The following is a 25761-nucleotide window of genomic DNA, read 5'->3' as shown; positions in this document are numbered from 1 at the left end:
CGGCCCCCGGCCTCGCAGCCCTCCCCTTCTGGAAGGTCGCACCACCGTCCGGGGGTGGCGGGGCGTCCCGGTGGCGCTCCGGCAAGGTTTGGGCCCGCCCGCGAGCCGTCGCTCCGCCCCGGCTGCGGATTGGCCCCTGGCGTGGCGCGGCGTGGGTCCGGCGACCATTGTAGAGCCCGGGGCTGCTGCGGTCTCCGCTCCGGTTCCGCCGGCCGCTCATTGGTCCAGAGCGGGACAAATCGCTCCGCCCCCGGCGGGTGGGGGCACTGCAGGAGCCGACCCGGTGCCCCGCCTTCCCGGCCGCGGATTGGCCCGCGACAGGACCCGTCGGTCGCGCTGGGGTCTGGGAAGGAGAGAAAATGGCGGCGGAACCGAGCAAGACCGAAATCCAGACTCTTTTTAAACGGCTTCGCGGGATTCCGACCAACAAGGTGCGCGAGCGGGAGGCGCGCGGGGTCTGGCACCGGCGGAGATGGGACTCTCCCGTCTCCCCTGGGGCCTGAGGGAGGGAGAGGGGCGGGCGTGGGCTGTTTCCCTGGCGTGTCAGCGCCCGGCCTCGACTCGGGGCCCCTGACCATTGGCTCATCGCCTCCTCCACCCAGGCCTGCTTCGACTGTGGCGCCAAGAATCCGAGTTGGGCCAGCATCACATACGGTGTTTTCTTGTGCATTGACTGCTCCGGGGTGCACCGCTCCCTGGGCGTTCATCTCAGCTTCATCAGGTGGGGTCATCTTGCGGCTGCTGTGCTTCTACCCGGCCGGCCGGGGCTGTGTGCTCAGTAAGGGAGAGTAGCTGCCTCGACTGCCCGGCCAGGGAGGGGTCCGGTGGATCAGCACCGGAGGGAGCCGCCTGTGTGGGCCCCTTGTCACATAGGCAGTTTGTCTCCGTGTCTGGGTTAAAATATCCTTCTTTTCTGTTGGTTAAACTTGACACTCAGAGTATTCATTTCGGGGGAGAAGTTAGCTGCACTGACCTTGTTGCTGAATGTTGGTCGAGTATGTCTGAAGTGAGACTATGACTGTCCTTAAGGGGAAAGCCAAATTCAAGCTTGAGTGCCTGAGAATTCGACCCCGTTTTGGATCTGGAAAATAATTAGCACCTTTTTGACTAGACAATTGAAGAGCAAACTTTTTCATAGACAAGTTAGAGTGGAGGAAGTAGGGTGGTGGCTGATTAATGTTTCCTGGGCGCCTACTGAAGCCCCAGGCCAAATGACAGGTGTGGGTCTGCCAGGGAAGCGTCTCCTGATACCTGCTGGTGGGTGACACGCAGCCCTTGCACACAGGTCCACAGAGTTGGATTCCAACTGGAACTGGTTCCAGCTGAGGTGTATGCAGGTCGGCGGGAATGCCAACGCGGTAAAGCTCCTTCTTACCATCTTCCCCGCTCCCATTCTTCTGCTTGGGTACTAACTTTACAGTGTCTTCCTAGGAGGGCCCTGTCACTATCTCTTTTCAGAGGATTTTCTGGTCTATACCAACACTGCACACTATTCTCTAAACTTGGAAATTGGTTATTGTTCGTCTCAAATAGGCTTTGGATTCAACAAAACTGGACAGATGTTCTTGGGGGAAAGGCTAGGGGAGTTGGGGCCTCCACAGTCATCCAGATCTTGTGAGCCTAGATCACAAGTATGATGGGTATGGCATGCTATCCTCAGGCAGGGTTGAGTAAGGGCTGAGGTTCAGTCAGTCATCTCTGAGGATGGGAGGTTGTTTTTCTGCAGGAATTTCTGAGGAACTTTACCTCTGTGAAAAACTGCCTGTGTCAGTAGGGTGTATTGTGTGTAAATAATAATTGGACTGTTACAAGGAGGTGCCTCTTTTGCTTTGGGGGAATCACCTGTAGCATACTCTCCTCTCTTCTTTGCTCCCCAGACAGCTTTCTTCCGCCAACATGGATGTACAGCCAGTGATGCCAACACCAAATATAATAGCCGAGCTGCTCAGATGTATCGGGAAAAGATCCGGCAGCTGGGGAGTGCAGCCCTGGCTAGGCATGGCACTGATGTAAGTGCCTGTTCCCTGGGGCTAGGGTCGTGGGGTGAGTGGGAATATTCAGAGCCCTGGGTTTCAAGGGTGTCTTCTTCCTTCTAGCTTTGGATAGACAATATGAGTAGTGCTCCCAGTCACTCCCCAGAGAAGAAGGACTCTGATTTCTTCACGGAACACACTCAAGTGAGTGCCCACAAGGAATGTTTCTCATGATGTTGGCAGGTGGTTTACTTAACCAAGGCCAAGGCCTTCTGTGATCATGGGCATGGAGTCCATTCACCTTGGTGTAATACTTCAGACAGAGAGTGTCTGGGGCCCACTGCTTGGTAGGTCCAGATGTTTCTTCCTCTCATGAGTAGGCGTACAGTATGGCCCTCCTAAGGAATGGACCCCTGTAAACTGGGATAGTAGGGAGGAGGACCAGCTTCTTGAGGGCTCAAAAGATGTCAGGGGTTCCAGACAACTTTTCCTGGATTCTTTCCCCATAAGAAAGCCACTGCAGTTGGGGACAAGGAAAGGATTCTCTCATCAGCAACCCACCCCTGGGAGGAGGTTTCTCATCTACTGGCACTGGGTGCTGAAGTCAGACTCTCTTAGTTTGAATTCCTGCTCCTCCTGTCTTTAGCATTTCTAGGATGGTGGCTAAGTCACTTTACCTGTCAAAACCTGCGTCTCTAAAAGAGATGTATCTACCTCATAGGGTTTGTTGTGATCATTGAATGTATTTATATGTGAAAAGCCGTTAGACTTGTGCTTGGCATGTGATAAGTGCCTAATAGTTGTTAGTCGTGAAATTAGGGAACAGGCTCTGGCTGTAAGTAAATAGTGGAAGGGTGGAGGTGACTGTTAATTTCCTGTTTCTTTCTTCCATAGTCAACAGCAGTAGTCATTAAATTCTAGTCTCCATTTCTCATGGGCTTGGAGGAGAGCCTTATACCCACAAGGTACCTTTAGATTCTTCATACACCTTGCCAATAGGAATAGCTCATCAAAGCTTCTGTGATCTGGCCTCTTTTTCAGCCCCCTGCCTGGAAAGAACCAGCCCCTGACCTAGCAGAGACCCAGGAGCTAGCCCCTTCTACAGAGATCAGTAGCCTGGCACGTGAGTTCAGTCTGGATTTCAACCAAGTGCCCTAGTCTTGGCAAAGGACTTGGAGCTAAGAATGGGACACCTGGCCAAGGGGATAAAAGTATGTGTATGTGTGGGGGTTCCTATATTTCTCAGTGGGCTAGGATTCATTTCAATCCCTTGGAGGATTGAATCATCATTCAATCCCTTGGAGGATCCCTTTCATCTTTTGGTGGCCTCAGCAAGCTGAGGAAAGCCAGTCTTCCCCATTTTTGTCCCATCACTTCCCGTTAAGGGAAGCAAGCTTGTGCCTTAGACCTAATTCCCACCATTGCATCCACAGAGCCGGAGCACGGCCCCAACATGGACCTGCTTGGCACCTCACCCAAAGCCTCTCTAGGTCAGTATGCCACCTGGCAGGTGTGGGGTGACTGAGAGAGGGTGAGCCTCTAGGGCTCTTTTTGGATCTGGTGCTGCCTGGTCATGTGGACTGAGGCCCCAGGAAACAGCATTTGACCTCTCTGGAGTGGGGACTGGGATTGGATTGGTGGCTGTGGCATCAACTGCAAGGACTTTAGCACCAGGGCCTTTGAATTGATGAACCTGGAAGCTGGTGTACAAGGCCTGGGGTCTGCCTCTGGATGTGGAGCTGGGTCTGGCCAAAGTGTGGGGAGCCAGGATTGGACACCTAACCCTGGGGTCTGAGGCAGGATTGGCCTGTCTGGTCCATTTCATGGGATAGGGGTGTAGCTCTCACAGCTGGAGGCAAAGCTCCTTTCTCAGCTTGTCCTTGGCCTTTCAGCTCTTTTTTACTTTCCTTAGTGTTCTTTAGTCTCGGTTCAGGTTTGGACAGTATTTGCTGATCTCTGTTGTTCTGTTGACCCTTGGGGGTTGGGGCGGGAAGCTAATGGAATGACTGTGAAACCCCATGAGAAGGCTGGCGTGGCTTGGTCTAAAGTGAGACTCTAGAGCCCTCTGGGAAGAACTTTGGCCTCTGGGCTTGGGAGCTGTATGGAGGCTCTGGGGTGGGCCCCTTGTTAGCTGCAAGTCTTTTTCTCTAGAGTCCATGTGTCTGTCACCTAAAGGGGCCCTTCCTGCCAGAGGTAACCAACAGCTGTTTTGGGGATCTCAGCCCCTTGCATGTCAGCTCCCTGCTGTAGGAGCTGAGGCTGGCATTTAACATCTGCCTCCCTGCCTCGTAGTCTTTGTGTTGGTTCAGGGACTGTGACTATCTCTGGTGCTTTGGGTCTAGGTTCTTGTGTCAGTCTGCTGGGAGTCTGTAACCTCCCCTAACTTTGTCTGTCTTTGGCTTGGACTATCCTAATGCCGTTGATTGGAACCGGTGGGTGGCAGCTCTGCCTTCCTCTGCCTGAAGCTGTTGCCTAGAAGCTCTTGCCAAGAAGCTGCATGGTATGGGTTGAGCTGCTGTCTCTGACCTCCCTTTGTGTTCACTCATGCCCCATCTTCTTTCTCACACAGAACCGAGAACCTCCCTCATTGGCAAGAAGAAGCCAGCAGCCGCTAAGAAAGGGGTAGGTGGAGAGAGGCAGTATGGTGGTGGTTAGGAGCTGGCATCAAATAGCTGGATTCACCCCTTGACCCTGCCGCTTACTGGCTGTATGACTTTAGCAAAGGTACTTTTCTGAACTTTATCTATGAAAGGGCTGTCAAGATGCCTGTCTTCAAGGGGCTCCTGGGAAGAGTCTTTGAGACTGTGCACATTGAGTGCCTGGCACATACTGGGCCTGGTCAGCCCTGAAGCTTCTGCTGTTGTGTGAGCCACCTCATGCCCAGCTCCAGCAGAACCACTGTTGTCCCTCTTGACCATGCTGGCTGGGTTCCTAGTTTTTACCTGAACTTAGGAAGGAATGCTTTCTTTGTGGGTGTGGCTAGAGGACCCATGCTTGGGAGGAAACCAAAGACATTTTGGTCGGCGAGACCCTCATCCCATGATTCTCCTCCCAGCTGGGTGCCAAGAAAGGCCTAGGGGCCCAGAAGGTGAGCAGCCAGAGCTTCAGTGAGATCGAGCGGCAGGCCCAGGTGGCAGAGAAGCTCCGTGAGCAGCAGGCAGCTGATGCCAAGAAGCAGGCTGAGGAGTCCATGTGAGTGTTTGCCAGAGGGACCTCAGCTCCCGTGGGGTTGGGTGGGCAGGTAGGACAGGTCAGGATGGGTGTCTGCCCCTGACATGTTTGTTCCCTCCAAGGGTTGCCTCTATGCGCCTGGCCTACCAGGAACTCCAGATTGACCGTAAGAAGGAGGAGAAGAAGCTACAGAATCTGGAAGGGAAGAAGCGAGAACAGGCAGAGAGGTTGGGCATGGGCCTGGTGTCCCGCAGGTGAGGCTCAGCTCTGGGGTGTGGCAGGGAAGTGCCGCTGTTCTCCCCAGAGCCGCTGCAAATCCTTCCCAGCAGTTTGGGTTTTTAGGCTCAGTCTTCCTCCGAGGCTAAACAGATAGATGGTTTTGCTTATTGTCTTAAAGTGCCCTAGTACAATGTTTGTCACAGAGTAGGTATATGCTTAGTGTTTGTTAAATGAAGGAAACACAGGATCAGATGCTTGTTTGATATACCCAAGAGGGTAGGGTGTGTTGTGTAATGGGGGTGCTAATGGCACTTTTGGTGGGACATTTCTTTATTTTTCAAGACCTCCCTAAGAATTACAAGGCTTTTAGCATTCTTAAGCCCTGTCCACTAAAGGCCATTGCTGCCAGACACGCTAACGCCTGGAAATACCCCCAGACAATGCCCTTTGGCATTGACAATATCCTTCCTATTTCAGGACCACTGGGTTTGTGTTGCTGTGGTTTCTTAAAAACAAAACAAAGACTGCAAACCAGTTCTATTATGCATTTTGTTTGCTTTACACTAAGAGCTCACGTTTAGAGATTTCGGTAACACTAGACTTTTGATCTCGCTTAAAAATCGGAACATCAGACAGCACTGGGGCCAGCAATCCTGGCTACAGCGGGCTTGTGCTAAGTGCTGGCTCTTTCTTTCGAGGGGGTGTGAGCTCTGCCATTGGCTTTATTTACTTAAATACAACAGTCCTCTGCAGGAGGTATTACTATGTCTTTTCACAGGTGAGAGAATTGACTTACAGCAAGTAAGCAACTTGCCCGAAGCCCACGAATCTAGTAATTGGCACCACTAGATTTTGAACATAGAACTACTGATGGCAAATTCAGCATTCAGGGCCTTTATACTCCACTTCTCTGAAAGAAGATAAGGCTGGCTATTTCTGCTTCATCTTTCAGAACACGTACTAGTTAGATTTAAATTATTCCATTTCAGTCTGTGTGCTGCTTGTGTAACCCACAGCTAATCAGAGAAACATAAAATTTTACTCCCAGGAAGGACTTTAGATCTCCTCCCCTTCCCTGTTTTGGTCACAGGAATTACTGGGTTAAAGGGTATGAACAATTTTTTCAGCTGTTGTTTTCTTTTTTCTTTTTTCTTTTTTTGCAGTGCAATAGAATCTTTATTTAAACTCTGCCAACTCTGTTTAATGCCCTATTGTAAAATATTCACTGTTTGGGGTTCTGTCAGCTAAAAGCTATAGTGTTTTTTTTGTTTGTTTGTTTTTTGAGATTTTTTTTAATGAGTTTACTTAAGTGAAATTAATCCTTAAAATGCCTCTGTGGAGCATGACACAGGACGAAAGTGAGGCATGAAGAGTTAGTACCTCTTGCCCAACTCACTGCCTCTTCTCACTGGGATACCATACAGCAGTCCCAGGGCTTCGTGCATATAGCCAGGCTGTGTACTTTGAAATACTTTCATCTTTCAAAAAAAAAGGCGGGGTGGTGTAGGGTTAGGACAATTAAGGACTCATTCTTTGATGCCATCGGACTCCTTTCCCTGGTTCTGGGGCATTTTTCATCTTTTCCATGTGTATGTGTTCATCTGGGTGAAGGATGCGGCTCATGATACAGCAAGTCTGCTGAGTTGTTTCCAAGGGCAAAAGAGCGCTATCATTTGGTGCACATCCTCATTAAAATTATAACAGGCAAACGGTGCTTTGTGAGGGAAGCCCTGCTTTGAGAAAACAAAGCTGATGTGTGCACCATTGAGCGTGTGCTCCAGCTCAGCGGGGTTCCTAGCACTCCCTGCTGGGTCTGGCCCTGTGCCTGTGCACAGGCAGGGGGAGACGGCTCTGGGTGATGCCCAGTGAAAGAGAACCCAGGTTTCTGCCAGCAGCTGGGCATCTTCTCTTGTGTAGTGACACTGTTGCTCATACCTGCCCTTGGGCCTGGCTCTGCTTGTCTCCACAGCTCTGTCTCCCACTCGGTGCTGTCTGAGATGCAGGTGATTGAGCAGGAAACCCCAGTGAGTGCAAAATCCTCCCGCTCGCAGCTGGACTTGTTTGATGATGTCGGTACTTTCGCCTCTGGACCCCCAAAGTAAGGCTGTTGTTGGGGTGCAGACTTGGCCACCATGTTCCTCATCAGGCTTCTCTGAGCTACTCTACTGTCTCACTAGGTACAAGGACAACCCCTTTTCCTTGGGGGAAAGTTTCAGTTCCCGCTGGGATACAGATACCGCCTGGGGTATGGACAGGATGGAGGAGAAGGAGCCAGAAGTGACCGTCTCAAGCATCCGGCCTATTTCAGAAAGGTGGAGTGGGCAGGGGCAACACTGTCCCGTAGGATTTTTCTGTGGTGATGGAAATTCTGTACCTGCACTGTCCAGTGTGATGACCACTGACTGTGTGCCTACTGAGCTCCTCAGATGTGGCCATTGTAACTGAAGAACTGAAATTTGTAATTTAATTTTAATAAATTTAAGTAGCCACATGTGGCTAGTGGCTACCAAGATTAGGTAGTACAGGAATTAGGCTTTGGTTTGAATTTTGCTTTATCATCACAGAAAGCCTAGCAGCTTCTTTTGTTCAAGATCTGTTTCTCTGGCAAGAGGGGCCTGATTTTGTGCTTCAGTCCTGAACACTCAGGGGTATGTGTCTCTGGCCACCATGTTCCTTGTTTTTTTAAAAGCCTATTTTATGTCAGTCTGGGCAATGTTTAACTAACAAATTACCCGCACAACATTTGTAAAATGGGGGACATAAGTAATGACTTCACAGGGCCGTTGGAAGGATTAAAAGTAATGAAACTTACAAAGCACCTAGGCCAGTGTCTCTGCTCGTCAGTGGTAGATAGGAGTGACCATACACTTTTAGGTCCACACTGGGATGCTTTTGAGAGTGGAAATGCCAGAAGAGTAGGTATAAACTCAGGCCAGCTGAGACATACGGTCACTGTAGTGTTAGGCCACTTGTAACTAGGAGTAGACTGGCAGTAGTGATCCTCGGACATCCGAGACTTTGACGAAGCTCTAGTGGTTTGGGGCAGAACCCTAATGTATTTCCATGCCACCTAGTAGAGTGAACGTAAGCTGTCTGTGCCTTGGCTTCGGTGTGGAGAAGAGAAGGGCCTTGTCCAGGGGAGAGGGCCCAGAGCCATAGCCAGGTGGGCCATTGTAAGCATCCACAGAAGGCCACTGGTGCTTTTTTTGGCCTCTGTTAGTAATGGGATTAGTAATACTAGGCTCTGACAGTAATGGGAAGGATCAGAGCTATCCCACATCCACCCCTCAGAGTCACAAACAGAAGGGAAGTGGAAAGCCGGAGCTCAGGCCTCGAGTCCAGTGAAGCACGTCAGAAATTTGCAGGAGCCAAAGCCATCTCATCGGACATGTTCTTTGGGCGGGAGGTGGATGCCGAGGTAAGTAGGGTTGTCCACCCTGAGCCTGGAGGCAGCAGGTGGAGTAAGAGCTTCCTCCTTGCCACTGCTTTGGGCTTTAGCACCAGGGTGTCTTGGCCGATAAGGAGTGCTTGACTCATCGGCCAAAAGATCTCCAGGTCTTTCCCTTTCTTCACCACAGCATGAAGCCAGGTCTCGTCTCCAGCAGCTCTCGGGTAGTAGTGCCATCAGCTCTTCTGACCTCTTCGGGGACATGGATGGAGCTCATGGAGCAGGTAGGGCCCTGGCGGTAAGGTGCATGCCAGGCAAGGCCCGTGGGCAGAGCTGGAGGGCCCTGTGGGCTGGGAAGGGCTTCCTGCAGGGCTTCCAGACTACCCTTTCCCTTGCTTTTACAGGTAGCGTATCTCTGGGCAACGTGCTCCCCACAGCTGACATTGCCCAGTTTAAGCAGGGTGTCAAGTCTGTGGCCGGGAAGATGGCTGTGCTGGCCAATGGCGTGATGAATTCTTTGCAGGTGAGGCTAGGGCTGCTTGACCTGGGGCGGGAGGGTAAAGCGCTATAGAGTAGTGCTTGGGGGTTGGCCGCCTCCACCACATTCAGACACTGCTGCTGGGTAGCTCCTGAGCCTGAAAGAGAGCCTTTTCTTTTCCTGGAGAGGCAGCTTCCTTCCTTTGAGCTTGGTACCAGGGCTCGGCCTCCCTAAGATGCTGCCATGTCTGCACGGATTTCCGCAGCCTTGTCACCTTACTTCTCTCTCTCCTCCCTCCTCAGCTTCAAGATTAGGCAGGGCTTCCCCCTTGGGATCTTGTCACAACCCCTTTCCTGAGTCACAATAAAATACAAAACAGTCTCTGCCATGTGAGATTGGTGCCTGATTCCCCGGAGTACCCTAGTCTTGCAGGGGCGTGTTGCAGGAAAGCTGCAGGTGAGAGACTGACTTTGTTTTTTCTTTCCCTCTCCCCAGGATCGCTATGGTTCCTACTGATCCAGGTGCCACGGCTCAGGCATATGGTGGCGACAGCAGCAAACCCCCCATGATTCCAAGGCCAGGGGCGCTTGCCTTGTGGAAGCTGGGGAGGAATTGTTACTTTATATGTGTTGTGTGTGAGTGGGGTGGCCTTTGAGGATCTCGGGTGAGGGGGATGGGTGGTTCCAGCCTTCACCTCAGCCTGTAGACTGAGCCCTTTTATTCTCCTCCCCTCACACCCCCTCCCCTGTGTGCTAGATTACTGTCCTTTGGTCCTGCCCCCAAGCTGCTGCTCGTCCTGCCACACTGGGAGCGAGGGGAGGAGTTTCCTCAGGAGGGTTTATTCTGGGCCCAGCCCTTCCCCAAGTAGGGAAAGTGAGAAGTGTAAGGCTTTTTGGCCAGCTCTAGGATCCTTCCAGGTTGTCTGGGGTTTGGTCCCCATCCTCTGGAACCAGTGGGCAGGTCTAGAAAGAGTTCTGCTATAGACCAGCCCCAGGGTAGGGAGGCTGCTCCAGTGGCCTCTTCTGGGTCCCAGGAGAGGGCAGGGGAGGGGAAGGACCTTCGTCTGGGCCTTCTTAAGGGCTAGAAACTTTACCCGCTACTGAAAGGTTTCATTTGGGATCAGACTTGAGGCCCGAGTGATCTTCTCCTGTCTCACCACCCCTTTTTACAGTGATCACTTGAGGGATACTTCTACTGGGTGTCTCGGAGTCCTTCCATACCATCTATTGTGGAGCACAGGACCCTCTGTCCCTTCTTCCCCTGCTTGGTGTGGCCATGGTGGGTCTCATCTGCCCTGTGCCCTGCTCTGGATGCTGTGAGCGTAATGCTGGCCAAGGAAGCAGAGGACATGAGGGACAGAAACAGGCTCTTGGGGCTCAACTTTCTTCTGTGTCATCCTGGTCTTAGGGGGGCCTGGACAGCACCCCACCACTGAGAGCTTGAGGCACCTACAGAGCTGCACGCCTTGCCCCCTGGCCACTAGGCCATGTACTGTGTCATCCTTGGTGCCATCTTCCCCTGCTGTGCTGACAGTCTGGGCCCACCCTGCCCCCTGTGGGTTTGGGGTTGGGCTCCCAAGCAACACAGACCATTCTTCCCTACCCCCCCCCCCCCCCCAAAGGGACTTGACTTTCTTTCTGGACTGTTTGTATTGAAACAGAGTGGTGTCAAATAAAGCCTTGACAGGGCCCAGGGCCACTGTTGATCTGAATCAAGTAGTGTCCTCTCTGGATCCTTGCCTCCCTGCCCAGCGCAGGCCCCTGGCCTCACTCTCTGGGCTCCCACCGATATGGGTAGGGCGTCGGTGCTGAAGCTGAGGGCACTCTCTCCAGGGCCTCCAGCTTGTCTCTTCTCTGAGAGCCAAAGGCCCCTGGCTCCTTGGCCCTGTGCTGCCGCGAGGTCCGGTGCAGCCTCGACCTCACCACCCTGTTGCACGCGGAGGAAAGAGCTGGTGTTAGTTGGCCCTTTAACTCATCTACTGAGCCATACTGCTGTGGGCAGGTGAGCAGCCTAGCAGCTCTGGACCTCATCCCAGCAGTTGGCTTGACTGGGGTGTGCTTCTCAGTGGAGTTTAAAGACAAATGAAATGTACAGCCTTAATGGAACCATTTTAAATCCAGGAAGAAAGGGTGTGTGTTTGTATTACCCCCGGGCTTGGCAACTCTTTTCCCTTGTAGGGACTCCTGGAATACATATGGCACCTTAGGGGTCCTCAGGGTACAGGTATAAACCACTGGTCTGGGAGATGGATGATTAGAAAGGATGGGCAGAGGGGGCCATGGGGACTTTTAGTTACTGATTTCCAAAGTAATCCAGTTTTCTGTGCTGTTCATAATCCAGATTTCTGTGCCCCACCGCAAGCTGGAACTTGGTTAACTTGCATCGTAAACAAGCTCCCCATGTGATTCGGATGCACACCAGGATTTCTGAGCTGTCAATCAGCCAGAGGCTGGAGAGGAGGATGGGCCTGGAGAGTTCACGTGACTTGGAGCTTCAGTAGGACTGGAACTTCCAGCTCTGGCCTGGCACTCCAGGGCTCTGGGAGCCAGTTCCTGAAACTATTTAGGGGGGCTTCTCTGGGCAGGGATGAGCCCAGGATAATGTGTGTGCCCAGTGAGATGACCCCTGGCTTAGGAGGCAGGCTGCTCTGCTTGGGTCCCCGAGTGGCTTTTACTTTCTAGACAACTGCCCATTTCGGGAACTTGAAGACCACCTGTCCTTAACCTTCCTCCAGTCTTGGCTGGAAGCTTGTCTTCCTCAGGCCTGCCCATGGCTGCATCCCCACTGTCCCAGTCTCGAGCAGCTGCTTAACAAATGTTTAATGAAACTCTGGCTAGAAGACTCTGCAGTGCTAACCCTTTGGGGTCAGCGTCTGTTGAGTTCTGAACCTGGCCTCGAACCCTCTGGGCTTGTTTTCCGAAGGCCCATTCCAGCTGTGAGCATCTTTCCTTTGAGAGGCTGCTGTCCTGTGCCCGAGTTGAATCCCTCTTGGCTCATCTGAGGCTCGTCTCCAGGCTTGAGTGGTCCTCTGGCCCCTGCCTCCCAGTCCTGCTAGGATAGCTGGGACTCAGCACCCAAAACCCAAACTCGCCCCTTCCCTTCACCTGCTCAGTGTAGTGGCTTTAGACTCACCACTTACTGGATACAAGGGACTTTATTCATTTAACATACTTAACTATTAGACACAGAGGAGACTTGAAGCAGTTTTTGAAAGTGGAATTGTCTTCTTGCCTACCCTTCATCCTATCATGGTAGTGGCTCTTCCTCCAGCAGAAGGCTACCATGTTTATGTCCACCCCATACTTGCATCACTGGTGTTGCCCTTGACCATGCAAGGCCCTGCATGGTTATTCATGGTCTCTCCCCTTCCTGGAGTTGCTGTGAGGAGACCACCTTTATGCAGGGACTGTCAGCAAAAGACTAAAGCCAAGTCACCTCCTGGTGGCTTCAGCTCAGTCTGCTGTCAGCTTGGGGCCTGCCTAAAGCACAGAGGCTGACAGAGCCAAGGAGAGTAGGCTGTTACTTTTCAGGGTCACTGCTTGGCTTGGCTGATACCAGAACCCCTCTGGCTGGTCTTTAGGCTTGGGCTGTTGTTATTCAAGCTTTCCACCAGCAGAGGGCAGCATGGCACAGGAGTGGGAGAGGAGGATGGCTGGGAGTCCCAAGGGCTAGGTAGGTGGGAGCTGGATACAGGCGTTGTGGACAGGACCCTTCAGACTCAAGTCTCGGACTCGTCCGTCTCTTCAGTGGAGCCATCGCTCTCTGCATCCATCTTGCGGGCATGATGGAGGGGTCTCCAGGGGGAGCCAACCCGGGGAGGGGTTCGGGAAGGCAGGCAGCTGGCCTCCGGATTGGCAGTGGCCGAGTTGACCAGGCCTGGGATCTGGACAAGCCTGAAGGAGGGAAGAAGCCCAGAAGGCAGCCAGGTGCTTCCTCTCTAGAGACCAGGACCTCCATGCTCACTCTTGAATCTGGATGAAACCATGGGCTGTATTCCCAAAGGACTCAAAGAGAGGCTACCTCAGGCCTCTGCTGGCGCCCAAACCCTTCCCTGAATGATGGGGATGTTGCGGACAAGCACTGTCACCCACAATAGGACACTGCCAGGTCCGACTGAGGTATAGCCTTCCCACAAGGGGGCAGCCTCTTCCCACCTGACACTTACAGTCGTTCTAGCTCCTCATCCATGGCTGGGTCGTGCATTAGGTCTCCTTTGTCAGGCAAAGCTCCTAGGACAAAATTGGGGGGCACAAGACTTACTCTGAGTGTCTTTCAGGCAGGCTCCAGTCAGACAGCTCCATTCCCAGCAGGTGCCTCCATGCCCCTCACCTTCATGTCTACCTACTCTGCTGACCCGGGGAGGGCTGATCTAAAAGATTTAAGAAAGAGCAGCTCTTTCTAAAAAAAATTTAAAGTAGGTTCCACACCCAGCATGGAGCCCAACTCAGGGCTTGAGCTCACGACTCTTGAGATCAAGACCTGAGCTGAGATCAAGAGTTGGACACAACTGACTGAGCCCCTTGGTGCACCCTAAGGTGTCCCTTAAAAAAAATTCTTTTTAGGGGCGCCTGGGTGGCTCAGTCGGTTGGGCGGCCGACTTCAGCTCAGTTCACAATCTCGCGGTCCGTGAGTTCGAGCCCCGCGTCGGGCTCTGTGCTGACAGCTCAGAGCCTGGAGTCTGTTTCAGATTCTGTGTCTCCCTCTCTCTGACCCTCCCCCGTTCATGCTCTGTCTCAAAAATAGATAAACGTTAAAAAAAAAAGAGTCTAAAAAATTTTTCAAAAAAAAAATTCTTTTTATTTTTAAGTATAGTTGACACCTAATTTTACATTAGTTTCAGGTGTACAACATAGTGGCTCACCATCTCTACACGTTATGCTGTGCTCACCACGAGTGTAGCTACCATCTGTCACCATACAGCACTATTCTAGTATCATTGGCTGTGTTCCCTGTGCTGTATCTTTTAATCCCGTGACTTGTCCAAGGGGGAAGAGCTCTTAAGAAAAGTTTAAAACGAGAACTGCTGTGGGGGCAGGAAGTTGGGGCTACTTATAAATTCAGTGAACCTGTGCCTACCCTCTCCAACTCGGGACAAGAATCACATCCCCAAACCTCAAGGTCACTGCACCAACAGGGCAATCTCCTTCCAAGATTAGGTGGTGGGCTGTGAGCTGTGTAGGGGGCTCAGTTCCTTCCTTGAGTCCCCAGATACTGGGCTGAAAAGGAGCCAGAGACACAGAGTATGGGCCAGCTAATCCCCCCAAACCAGAAATTATCTAGTTTTGTGCCCCCAAATCAGAGTGACCTCACTTTGGAGACAGAATGGTTAATATTGGTGCCTTAGCTCCTCAAGATGGTCTTGGGGGTGAGAAAAGAAGGCTGGGTCAGAATCAGACCAAAGTCTTGCATGGCGGGGAGCTGCCAGGTGGGGGTGGGGGGTGGGGGGTGGGGGTTGGGATCTGCCTCATCTCTGCTCAGCCGCAATCTCTCTGAGCTGGTTCCCTCAGCTACAAACCAAAGGAAGTAATGCTTTGATACTGGGGATGGTGAGAGGAGACAGTCTTGGATATTCCTTGGAGCCGTTAACAGTGGAGGGAAGGGGGAGCTGAAGTCTGCAGATGGAAAGATTCTCGCCAGCAAACTGTTCAGGGGAAAAGCCCACTGGTGGTCAGGACATAGATTTGGCAGTTAACAATGCTGGTGTCCAGAAAGCCACAATCTTAAACTTACCATCTGGCTCCAGTCCAATTCCCTACTTTTCCAGAGCTTTTCAGATGATGCCTCCTGGCCCCTTTTGCTCTTCCTTAGTGGTTCAAAGTGTGTCCCTCAGAGCCCTCTCATTTTGTGTGCATGAATGTGTGTGTGTGTGTCGGGGGGGGGGGCGGGTGGCTTGAGGACTAAGGAACAGGACAACCCTTTTCCACAACTGGCTCCACCCTGGGGATCTCCAGATCTCTAGTTCCTACACTGGAGATGCAGGTGAGGGCAATGCTTCTCTCCATCTCCCACTCAACCCAGCCTGGCATTAGTGTTGGTAAAAGTGGTTGACTGAGTGCCCTTTTTAAAGGCCCTAGAAAAAGCGAGCACATGGGGTTAGTCCAGGCTGTGATCTTACCTAGCTAGCTTTTCCTTTCTTTTCCTATGGCCTGATTGGTGGAAAGGGAGGCAGGGCAGTCAGTTACCTAGGTGTATGAAAGAAACCCTAAGCCAACCCCACCCGCTGTCCCCTTACTCTTGACTTCTGACTCCTATTTGCCTTTCTACTCTGGTCCAGCCGGTGGTCTTGGCGACAGCGTCACTTAGTTGAGGGGTCCGTAGGCTCATGCACACCCCAAGCATCAACTCAGAATAACGAGGCTGCTAGGTAGCATCACGCCTCAGTAAGCCCTCCATCAGTCCTGCTGTGTGCATCCCGTGTGCATCCCCAGCAGGCTTCATACCACATAAGATCTAAAGCAACTAGTTTGTACTAGGCCTACAATGGCTGGCATTTAAAGAATGTTAAATTCCCTTCCCTTGACCCCATTCCCTCAAGTGGCCGGAGGAAGGGGAAGGTTATGTGTTTTTTGAGACTCAGGAACCTGGGGCCTCAAACACACCTGGATACCTCTTGAAGAGCGAGACAAATAACAATCCCTCCAGCTCTGGTGGATGGTGGCCGGGTGGCTCTTCCCTTGGGAGAGCAGCAGGTGTGAGAGGGAGAAGAGTGGGGTGGGTGGAGAAGGCCAGCCAGTGAGAATAGACGACAGACAGGAAAAACTAGGCCAGTACAGTCCTCTCTCTCCCCCCTTTTTTGCTCCCTTTCAGATTAATCAGGTTTTTTGTTTTTTTTTTTCTTTTTCTTTTTTCTTTCCAGCTGGGAAAAAAGGCCTCCCCAGACACACCTTTGCCCTGCTTACAAATGGGATTCAGGTCTCTTTGATATATAATCTCCAAAGCCACCCAGTAAATAGCCCTGTGTCTGCCCAACCTGCAGGCCACTCCCCAAAGCAGAGCTGGGGATTCTCTGGGGAGGGGCCAGCCACACCTCTGCCACAGAGAGGCTGCTTCATGTTGGGGCAGGGCTTTGGGAGGGGAAGGCTGTCCCTTACCATGGGAGTGTGAGAGGCCTAAGAGGGCACAGTCTTTCTTGTGCACGTTCTGGCTCCCTAGGTCTCAGAGTCTGGCCCTGAGAAGTCACGGTGCAGGTGGTGATATCCCCCCTCCTTCACGGGACCATGTCTGCCAATAGCAGCTGGCTCCTACATGGCTTAGTGTTGGGGGAGCAGGAGAGGCTAGCCATAGCTAGCTCTGGCTTACCCAGGGCTTGGTTGATTCCATGATGCTTTGAAAGAGCCACAAGGAATCCATAGAAGGTCAGTCTCTGAACATTGCTTAGTACCTCTTTGACAAGTGCTGGGGGTGGACAGCTAGAAGGGAGAATACAGATACGAGATTCAAAGACTAGCAAGTCTGACATCTTTTCATCCATACTTTAAGGCTTAGGAGGATGCCCAAAGCTGGGACTGAGGGACCCTGTGTTCTCTGGGGGTCCTAAAACCCTGGAGGAACATGGCAGATCTCTAGAAGCAAGGCCTTGACTGTGGACAGAAAGGGCTGGCATGTTGCCTAACTGGTGCTTTCACTAGGGGAGTGGGAGGGAGGGAACAGGGAAGAGGCAATGGATGGCAACCACATCTTGGAGGAGACCATAAACTGGCTGCTCTGTCTCTAAGGAGACTTCGTGCTACACGGGACAGCTTAACCCTCCCTCTCTGCAGAGTGAATTCTTTGTACAGTGAATGTTTTCCCCTTCTCTCTTTGAAGCTAAGGCCAATCTATCTCCTGGCAAGGAGAAGGGGCCCAAGCTGGTCATCTACAGCTTGGAAGTGGAAGTGATCTTCCCTAAGTGAGCCACCTGGGATGTTGTTTGGTCAACAGCCTGGTCTGGGGCGGATGGCACTGTCCTCATTTATATATGACCATCAAGGGCTCTAGAAGCCCCGGATCCATCAGAACATCTGCTAGAGATCTGTTCCAGAGCCAGCAGCCCACAGTCCCTGGGGCTGAGGTGGGGGGTCTACGTACCCATTTCTTACCTGTACTTGTGCCGGTCACACAAGTTCTCCAGGCACTGGTAGAACAGTGATGCCTCCACTCCCTCCAACATACTAGCCTCGCCCAAGGTAGGTCGCTGGCGGTGTTGCCCACTGGATGATGTTGGCACAATCACTGTGTTGGGGTTCTTGCCTGCCAGCAGGTCCTGATAGATGGCAGCCACGCTCTCCAGGAATTCTGAGTACCATGATTGGGGAGGGAGGGGGTGGGCAGGTCAGGCAAGGAGGACACACTTCGTCCCTTCACTGGATCCTTTCTTTCCTGTTAACTCAGCTCCTCCCCAGCCTTGGCGCTCAGTGCTTGGTGGCTGGGAGCAGGAGCCCTCAACCTCGTGTGACCACCGCACTCATGAGCAATGATATGAACGTGTGTTTCAGCTCAGTGTCCCTCCTCCGGGGACTTGTTCCTAGACCAAGTAGAGGCCCTATTACATACTTTCAGAGCACCCTGTGCTTCTTTGTAGCACTGTTCCAACCATGAATTTTCTGAAAAATTGTTTGCTCTGCCTTCCAGCTGGAGCGGAAGATCCGTGTATAAAGGTAGGGATTGTGCCTTGTCAGCCTTCCTGCCCCAGCACCTAACACAGTGCTGGGCACATATTAAATTCTATACATACTTTTTTTTTTTTAATGTTTCTTTATTTTTGAGAGAGAGAGAGCGAGAGAGAGAGCGAGCATGAGCGCATGAACAGGGAGAGGAGCAGAGAGAGAGGGAGATATAGAATCTGAAGCAGGCTCCAGGCCCGAGCTGTCAGCACAGAGCCCGATGTGGGGCTTGAACTCACAAGCGTGAGATCATGACCTGAGCCGTAGTCGGAAGCTCAACTGACTGAGCCACCCAGGCGCCCTACACGTACTCTTTAAAGAGCTAACGTGTGCACACTTCCACTGGTGAGCCCCATCTCCCTTGCGAGGCCGCTTGCTTCTCTGACTCCGGAAAGCATGGCGGAATACCAGGGTGGAAAAGAACGCCACAAGCTGCTCATTTGTTACACATTTGGAAGTGTTTGCAAATGTTAGGAGTCGAGCCAGTGTTAGTAACCAGTGACTTGTGGCCCATTTCACCGCTGACTGGCACACACTGCTGCTGGCCGGCCCTGGGGCATTGCGAGAAGGCCCGGAAGGATCTCCCAGACACAGCTCCTCCTTCTCCAGGGCCCAGGAGCTTCAGGGAAATGGGAAATAGATGCCTGCAGCTGTTAAGAGCAGGTGGCAAGACCCCAGGCTCCAGCCCCTGCTGGTTCAGGCCCTTGGGCTGCCATCAAGAAAACAGAATGTGGCGCCTGAGAGAGGCCAGGGCTGGCTGGGGCCACCGGTTGGCAGGGAGGCCATGTCCAGGCTCCAAGGACAGCCTTCTGTTTACTGGAAGAGCCCGTTTGAAACAAGTTTGTTTACGGACACAGTCAGCAATTTCTGAACCCGACACCCCATTAGATGTCGTTGTGTGCTCTGTGGGAGCTGGTGTCCGTTTGTATTTATTCATCTATTTCTATTACACCTGATTCCAGAAAGGATTTAAGGGCACAGCTGGTGTGTATGGGGAGCAGAACGGGCATGTGAGTGAGACAGGACTGGTGTCTGCTTATTAAAAGTTGTGTGGGTGGGAGGATGCGTGCCCACACACGGGAGTCGGGGCCAAGGGAGATCACTGCCCCCTGGCGGCAGTGATACAGCACAGCGCCTAAGAGGACCGGCTCTGGAATGGGCCTTCCGTTCGGGTCTGGGCTCCACCACTCACTAGCTCTGAGACTTTGGCTCCTCACCTCTAAGCTTATCTCTGACAGGACCCATCTCTTAGGGCTGTCATAAGGATTAAAGTCAGTGCTCTGCCTGGCACATGGTAAGTTCTCCATAAATGGTGAATCTGTTGCGTACTGTTACAGTAGCGTGCATTGTTCTATTCATTGCCATTATCACCCAGATGGACTTGCCGCACTGCTGACTGCAAACACAGCGGTCTTCCGTGACTTGAGGAGGCGGAGAGAGTAGGCTCCGCAGACTGAATCTTGTGACCGCCTGTGGGAACTAGACATCCTGCCCGGGCCCCGTGGCGAAGCATGCTTCCACCGATGGGAGTGGGGGAGGGAAATGTGTGTGCCAGGCACCAGATGGAAAGGGTACCAGGGCAGGACAGGCAGATGTGGCCCTGGCAGGAGCCACATGGGGCCCTGGAAAGCTCTCACCTGAGTAGTAAAACTGGATCTGGAAGGCAAAAAGGAAATCTGAAAAAGACATCAAGCAGTCCATGGCGTCATCCATGAGCACAATCCTGAGGGGGGAAAGAGAGAGAAGATGTGAGAGAATGTGTCTGGGGGTGGGGATGGGGAGCACGTCAGTGAGCTCCTTCTGGGGCTACAGTCTTTCTTGGGGCAGCAAGACACTCGGGAAAGGTCCCCAAAGCCAGCTCCTCCCAGTCACCTCACTTCTCCATCACTTGGGCTCTGCCACCAAGCTGAACTGAGCACACGACCAAGGACAGGCTCCCGGGTCAGTCTCCGTGGCACCAGCTAGCGGATGGAGCATGGGGAGGAAGGAGGCGGGGGGCAGCAAGGAGAGGTGCAACTGTAATACAGCCAAGATTTCTTTTCATATACTTAAGCAGTAAATCCTTTCATCCAGCAGTGAGGACCATTTAGTTCAGAATAAATACAACTGGGCAGAAAAGGCAAAAAGAACAGCCAGGAAGCTTAAAGGGGTCTTGGCAAGTGGCACTGAGATTTAATAAGCTTCCAAGGGCCTAAGCGACTACAGGCACCTCCGTCCTGGGACACAGAAGGCAGACAAGGGAAGAGGGTAGAGAGCTACCGGGGCCTCTGCACTTGAGAGGGTCAAAGAACACACCCCGTCTTGTGACGCCGTGGCGGCCATGCCTCTCCTTGCTCTCTGCTCCCACAAGCGGACCATCCCTTGGGTTCTCATCTCCAGGCCCTCCCACCTCATAGGAAGAAAACCATCTGACTGATCAGACCATGGCCATGTTCATAACGTGCTCAGGGTCTCATCCAGGAGGGCGCAGGAAGGGAAGGAAATTAGCACTTGCTGGGCTCTATCCATGTGCCAGGCAGGGTGCCAAAGCTATCTGCTGAAGGGGAGAGGGGCCCCCAACCTGTTTCTGACTGGTCCGACTGGCCTTATCTTTCCTTTTTTACAAAACTGTTTTATTCTGCTCTCTTGTGTATTTTTGTTAATCTTTACTTCCTTGTGTCAGAGGATCCCCAAACTGGCACCTGGATCAGCTCCAGAGACAGCCAGCCAGCACTGCTCACCTCTTGGTGGTGGGGGGGGCTTTAGAGGGAATATAACGTAAGGTGCCCCTGCAACTATGCAAGGCAGCTGGCCCTGGTTTCAGATCTCCGTGGAGAGAGAAAATGCTCCTATATCTAGTCTGTCTGTCTGTCTGTATTAATTATTAAGGTAGGCTCCATGCCCAGCATGGGGCTTGAACTCACAACCTTGAGACCAAGACCTGAGCTGAGATCGAGAATCAGATGCTTAACTTACTGAGCCATCCAGGTGCCCCTCTTAGTCTTTAGTTCTAATAACGACAACAATAGAAGCAGCACGTACTGAGTACCTACTTCATAGCAGGCAACTGTGCAAGGTATTTAACTATATTAAATTTTCTCACAACATTCCTATGAGGTAGGCCTTGCAATTATGTACATTTTACAGGTGAAGGGACTAAGCAGAGAGGTCACCTTGCTGAGACCACATAGCTGATAAGTTTGCTCGACTCCACAGGCCATGGGACTTTCCATTAGGTCACACTGCCTCTTTTAAAATAAAGATACAGAATATAAACACTAACATTTTATTCCTTAATTTCTGTGGTTAACTTATCTTCTTTCTTTTCTCCTATATTTTAAGGGCTTACTGTTCCTCATGCGTCTCTTGGGGAAGAAAAAGGCTGCCCCAACTACCAGAGTTGAGCATTCAAATTCTAGCTGGAAAAAATTCAAGGCCAGAGGGTGGGAAGGAGCAATGCTGCTGATGGTCACAGGAGGGCGCCCTGGTCCCTCGATCAGCAGCTCTTCGGACCAAATGCTGAGCCACAGACCAGGTAGTTGCCCCCATTTCTTCTAACCCATGAGAACCCAGGCAGGCAAAAAGGAAGCGAGAGGGCACAGAGCCCAGATTCTGATATCCGGATTGGGAGGGAGAGGCGCTAAAGGGCAGAGAGAAGTGGGGTAGGGCAGACCGGGGTTAGCAAAGACACCCAAACTTCAGAGGAAGAGCAAGCTCTCCCAGAGCACTCAGGCGGGTAGAGCCACCCCAAAGTTTTTCCGTCCAGGCTCAGCAGAGAAGAAAAAGGTCCCCGAGGAAGGATGCCAGTGACCTTTCCTTCCTGCCCTACTCCCAGGACGGCTAAGAACCCGAATGGCCTGAAGTTAATTACTAGGGAAGAGCACTGGGCTGAGAACGTCCCCAAGCAGGAAACCACAAAGGGGAGTCAAAGCCTTTGAAGATGTTACTTGGCTTCTCTTCCTTATCATCAACCTGGACCCAGTGCTCCTGTTTATAGCAATTACCTCCACGCACTATATCTTTCTTTATCTATTTCTTCATTTATACTGAGATATAATTCAAGTACCATAAAATCCCTTTAAAAGTGTACGGTGTGTTTTAGTATATTCACAAAGTTGTGCAACCACCACCACTGTCTAATTCCAGAAGTTGTAATTCTTGCTAATCAGCATGCTCCCGAGACAGGCCCTGCCACACCAGGGCTTTGAAGCCAATTGCCATAAGCATCGTCGTCTCTCAGCCACAGGGAGGACAAGAAGCTGCAAACAGGCCCGCCCTTCCAGCTTCGGAACTGGCCTGCAGCCTTCTGTCCGTGGCCATTCTGAACTATGAACATTAGCAGCCTCTTCTAAGACAGGCAGCTGGGGAGGAGGGAGAGCACAGCCGTCAGAGGGCAGGAGACCCACCATGTGAGCGTGTCAGCCTCAGCCCTGTGTGCGCGCTGGTCTCGACCCTGGCTCTCCGGTGGGCTGAAACGGACACCGGTCACGAGGGACCAGCAGGGTGGCTGGGGGAGGCAGACAGTGGCAGGGGCTCTCTTTTTGAGGGACATGTGGCCGGATCCCAGCAGCATGCGTGCAGAGGACAGAGGGGTTTTCTTGACTGCAGGCAGTGCGACTGACTGCCAAAAAAGCCAACTGGATCTCAGCTTTCATGAACGGCAAAACCACCCCCTACTCTGCTCAGCCAGAGACCTGGGAGTCCTCCGGACTTCCTGGAAACTGCCTCCCTTGCCCGACCCACAGCAATCACTCTCCAGGTCCAGCAATCCCACCCTAACATGTCTCCTGAATCTGCTGACTGCTGGCCACCTCCACAGCCACCGCCCGTGCCCGCCTCCGTGTCTTTCTCGTGGGCCACTGGATGACCTTCTGCCTGGCTTTCTGCAACTACCCTTGCCTGCTTCTACTTAAGTATCCACACTGTGGTCACAAAAATGGGTTTTTTTGATGTGAATTTGACCACTCTACAATTCTGTTTAAAGCCCTTCATGGGCTTCCCATTGACCTTAGAACAAGATCTGCCACTCTTATCCTGGCTTATGAGTCCACGTGATCTGCTCCGTCTCCCCTCACCCCACACCCCTCTAGATGCACCGGAGGCCACAGGCAGCCTCCCTCGCTGTATTCCACACTGACCCTAACATTCTCCCCAGTGCTCCCTCCTTCCTCATGCCCTTCAGACCAGCCAGTCCTTCTACCTGTAATGCTCTGGGCCTTTCGTGCCACCCTCCCCACCTATCCGATGCCCACTCGTTCTTCACATCACGCCTCTTTGGGAAGCCTTCCCCACTCCAGGCTAGGTAGAGGTTGGCCTCCCTGCTACCAGCTTCCACGGTTCTCTGTGACCTCCTCACACTATTCGTGTTTGTCTTTGCCTGCAGACTATGAGATCTCCAGGTGATAACTCTGTTTCTCAGCTTGTTGCTTGATTCCAGGGCCTGGCGTGTGCAGGGCCCATAGTAGGCACTCAGTAAATATGTGGCTAAACGGAGAAGAGGGGCCTCAGTACTCTTTTCTTTTCTCCTCTCCAGGAGACACCTGGATACTACATTCAGTTCTGGACAGTCCATTTAAGGGGAATAAACTAGAGTCATGGAAGAGGGGGTCAGAGTGCTAGTGAGTCTATAAACCATGATATCAGACAAATGATTGCATTTTGATCCTTCAGCTTAGAAGAGAACTAGGGAAGAAGCACAGGCTGAGACCTGACTCTTGAAGGCCTGCCCCTGAGGAAGATGTCACAGGGATCGAAAGCTTGGTTCTGGAAGACCTCCAAACTGCCCAGCTCTGGGATTATGGCTGCTTTGTGAAGGAGCGAGCTGCCTGTTGCTAGAGATATTCAAGCAGAAGCCTGAAGGTTTGTACTACTCAAAAGCATGAGAGCGCTTCCTCCAGCTCTGACAGACTGTGTCGTCCCAAGGGTGGCCAGAACTAACAGCTTTTCCGTTAGTGCTGGTTCTGAAGTTTGCTGTTTGGAGGACTGTGGCTGCAGAAAAGTCTGAAAGACTTAGAAAAATGCTCTTAGAAGCACCCTATGTTGCAGTGTCCATCTCCAAACTACTGCTCTGACCCATGAAAATTCTGGGCATCTGGCACTGGAATCTCGGAAGAACTGTGACAAGGCAGGCAGGAGGCTACAGGTCTGTCTTTGCTTTTGGTGGCAGGGATGACCCCAGGCTGTGGGCCCTCGGTCCTGTGGGCAGCTCCTTCATCCTGAACTCAAACTTGTCAACACTCCCAGAGGGCTCACAAAGGAATCTCTTGGAAACGAGGTCATCCACATGTGCTGTTCTCCAGTGGATGGCAGTTGGCTCAACACCCCTTCCTGCCAGAGGCCTCCTGCTAACGTGCCAGCTGCTTCTGACACCTGGAGGAGCCGGGCGGCCACTGCTTTGAGGTGGAGCCAACAAGGTGCTGTTGCCAACAAGAGTCTGTACAAATCTATTGGATCATGGAAGGATCCTTGCAGGCCGTGCCTTAGGACTAGAGAGAGGGACTGTGGGAGAGAAGTAAAGGCAGTCCAGTTCAGGTTGGCTCTGAGCAGAACCATGTGAAGGGTGGAGTCCAGGGCAGGCAACTGGAATGAAGAAAGAACACTTGGCAGGGTCAGAGCTAATCCCGGGGGGCTGGCCCTTCTCTCCCTCCCTTGCTGACTTCCAACAGCTGGGATGGGCTGGCTGGCTGGGCGTTAAGTGGGTGCCAGGGAAGCAATAGCTTCCAGTCTGAATCTACCAACTTGCCAACTTTCTATTCACCCCCGGGTCAGTGTCCCTAGACAAATGACATGAGCCGCACCTGTTTACCTACAGTTCTGGGTTAGCGGCCCTGGGATCAAATCCCAGCTCCACCACTCACTGGCCACATTATCTTTTCTCTCTGAGCTTCATTATCCTCATCTGAGAAGAGGAGATAATCATAATTCCTATTTTATGGGATTCTTGTGAAAAGTCCCTATGATGTCCTGCGCTTAGTGTATGATGAACACTCACAAGTGTTAGCTGCTATCAATAAGTGTATTCTAGTTGGCTTAAGGTGCTGGAAGAACTCAAAATAGCAAGCAGAAATATAGCTCAGAGAAAGTAAGTGCTACCATCACTCAACCACGCAGAGGCTCTCGGGCGGAAGCCAGCTATCCAGTTTCGAGTCCACTTTGGGGGGAAGCCAGCCCTCGGCCAGGGCCAGAAAGAAGAGCCACCTTCCATGGCTGCACCACTTTTAGGAGGTCACATGACCAGGGTCTCTCAGGGGTGAGGTGAGTCCCAAAGCCTGTTGGGCTCACAGTGCACCTTGGGGGACTGTCCTTTTGTATCCGGCCATGAGTGAGGTTGCAGCCACACTCTGGCCACCTTCCGCAGGTCAGGGGAAGAAGCTGCTGCCGAGGTTTCCTGGGACACTTCCTTAGGGTTGTGACACTTCCTCTTCTGGACTGTGTGGGATGCACCCCCATGTCGCACAAGCTGCCACAAGTCCAGGCCCGCAGAGGAGCTTGGGAGGTCTGGGTCATTGTTCTCCCCTGGCTCCAGCCTGGGGTACCCCAAACCCCAGCTGCCCTGTAGTGCCTAAGCTTGATCCAGGGAGTGCAGACAATAAGACAACAATGGTTAATATTCATTAGGGGTTTACTGTGTCAGCAATATACAGCCATCATTTCATTTCCTGCTCATACTAATCCTATGAGGTAAGTCCAATGAATATCTTGCTGAGAACACAGAGGTTCAGAAACTTGGCCAAGGTTGCAGGTACAAGTGCAAGAGTTGTCATTCAAACACAGGTCTCTCTGACTCTAATCACAGCTGCACCTGGAAAGAAAACGTAGGCTCTGTGCTCTCGAGTGGCAATAACATCTTCCTGCTGGTGGCGCTGTCCCTTCTCCCACTCCCAGAGTTTGTTAGCAAGTACAGAGCAACTG

General features: G+C 52.2%; 2 protein-coding genes across 10 annotated transcripts in view; one reads left to right on the top strand and one right to left on the bottom strand.

The window, feature by feature from the left end:
* The first annotated feature begins 295 nt into the window (after positions 1–295).
* ARFGAP2 (ADP ribosylation factor GTPase activating protein 2) lies at positions 296–10940 on the top strand. Of its 6 annotated transcripts, XR_006297566.1 has the most exons (18): positions 296–431; positions 603–721; positions 1286–1358; positions 1878–2009; positions 2097–2177; positions 3015–3096; positions 3407–3463; positions 4125–4166; positions 4543–4595; positions 5029–5165; positions 5267–5398; positions 7333–7461; positions 7541–7675; positions 8655–8781; positions 8942–9035; positions 9156–9274; positions 9725–9864; positions 10401–10940. XR_006297566.1 is itself a non-coding variant. In XM_043582423.1 (17 exons), the coding sequence occupies exons 1-17, from the start codon at positions 360–362 to the stop codon at positions 9743–9745; spliced, it is 1581 nt and encodes a 526-aa protein (XP_043438358.1). In that variant the 5' UTR covers positions 296–359; the 3' UTR covers positions 9746–10940. The 6 variants fall into 6 exon arrangements, 5 of the variants coding, with proteins under 5 accessions (XP_043438358.1, XP_043438357.1, XP_043438359.1 ...); XM_043582423.1 differs by having other exon boundaries at positions 4149–4166; positions 9725–10940; XM_043582422.1 differs by having other exon boundaries at positions 9725–10940.
* The window catches only part of CD1H11orf49 (chromosome D1 C11orf49 homolog), a 197626-nt gene continuing 182748 nt past the window's right edge, over positions 10884–25761 (bottom strand). Inside the window, exons 5-9 of one of the 4 annotated variants that reach the window (XM_043582455.1) lie at positions 19509–19594; positions 17308–17503; positions 16529–16638; positions 13395–13458; positions 10884–11155 (exon numbers count right to left, since the gene is read on the bottom strand). In XM_043582455.1, the coding sequence (XP_043438390.1) occupies positions 10996–11155; positions 13395–13458; positions 16529–16638; positions 17308–17503; positions 19509–19594 (616 nt within the window). In that variant the 3' untranslated portion in view covers positions 10884–10995. Of the gene's footprint in view, positions 11156–12364; positions 13201–13383; positions 13459–16528; positions 16639–17307; positions 17504–19508; positions 19595–25761 lie in introns of those variants that run through there. The other 3 variants (XM_043582454.1, XM_043582457.1, XM_043582458.1) reach the window with 3 other exon arrangements.

This window comes from Prionailurus bengalensis, chromosome D1, assembly GCF_016509475.1.
Source record: "Prionailurus bengalensis isolate Pbe53 chromosome D1, Fcat_Pben_1.1_paternal_pri, whole genome shotgun sequence".
Taxonomy (NCBI): domain Eukaryota; kingdom Metazoa; phylum Chordata; class Mammalia; order Carnivora; family Felidae; genus Prionailurus; species Prionailurus bengalensis.
This window is presented reverse-complemented; position numbering and strand designations above follow the sequence as displayed.

Coding starts and splice junctions, on each gene's coding strand:
- ARFGAP2 (XM_043582422.1), top strand. CDS start 360: ATGGCGGCGGAACCGAGCAAGACCGAAATCCAGACTCTTTTTAAACGG. Junction 2,178..3,014: donor TCTTCACGGAACACACTCAA/GTGAGTGCCCAC, acceptor CCTCTTTTTCAG/CCCCCTGCCTGGAAAGAACC. Junction 7,676..8,654: donor ATCCGGCCTATTTCAGAAAG/GTGGAGTGGGCA, acceptor TCCACCCCTCAG/AGTCACAAACAGAAGGGAAG.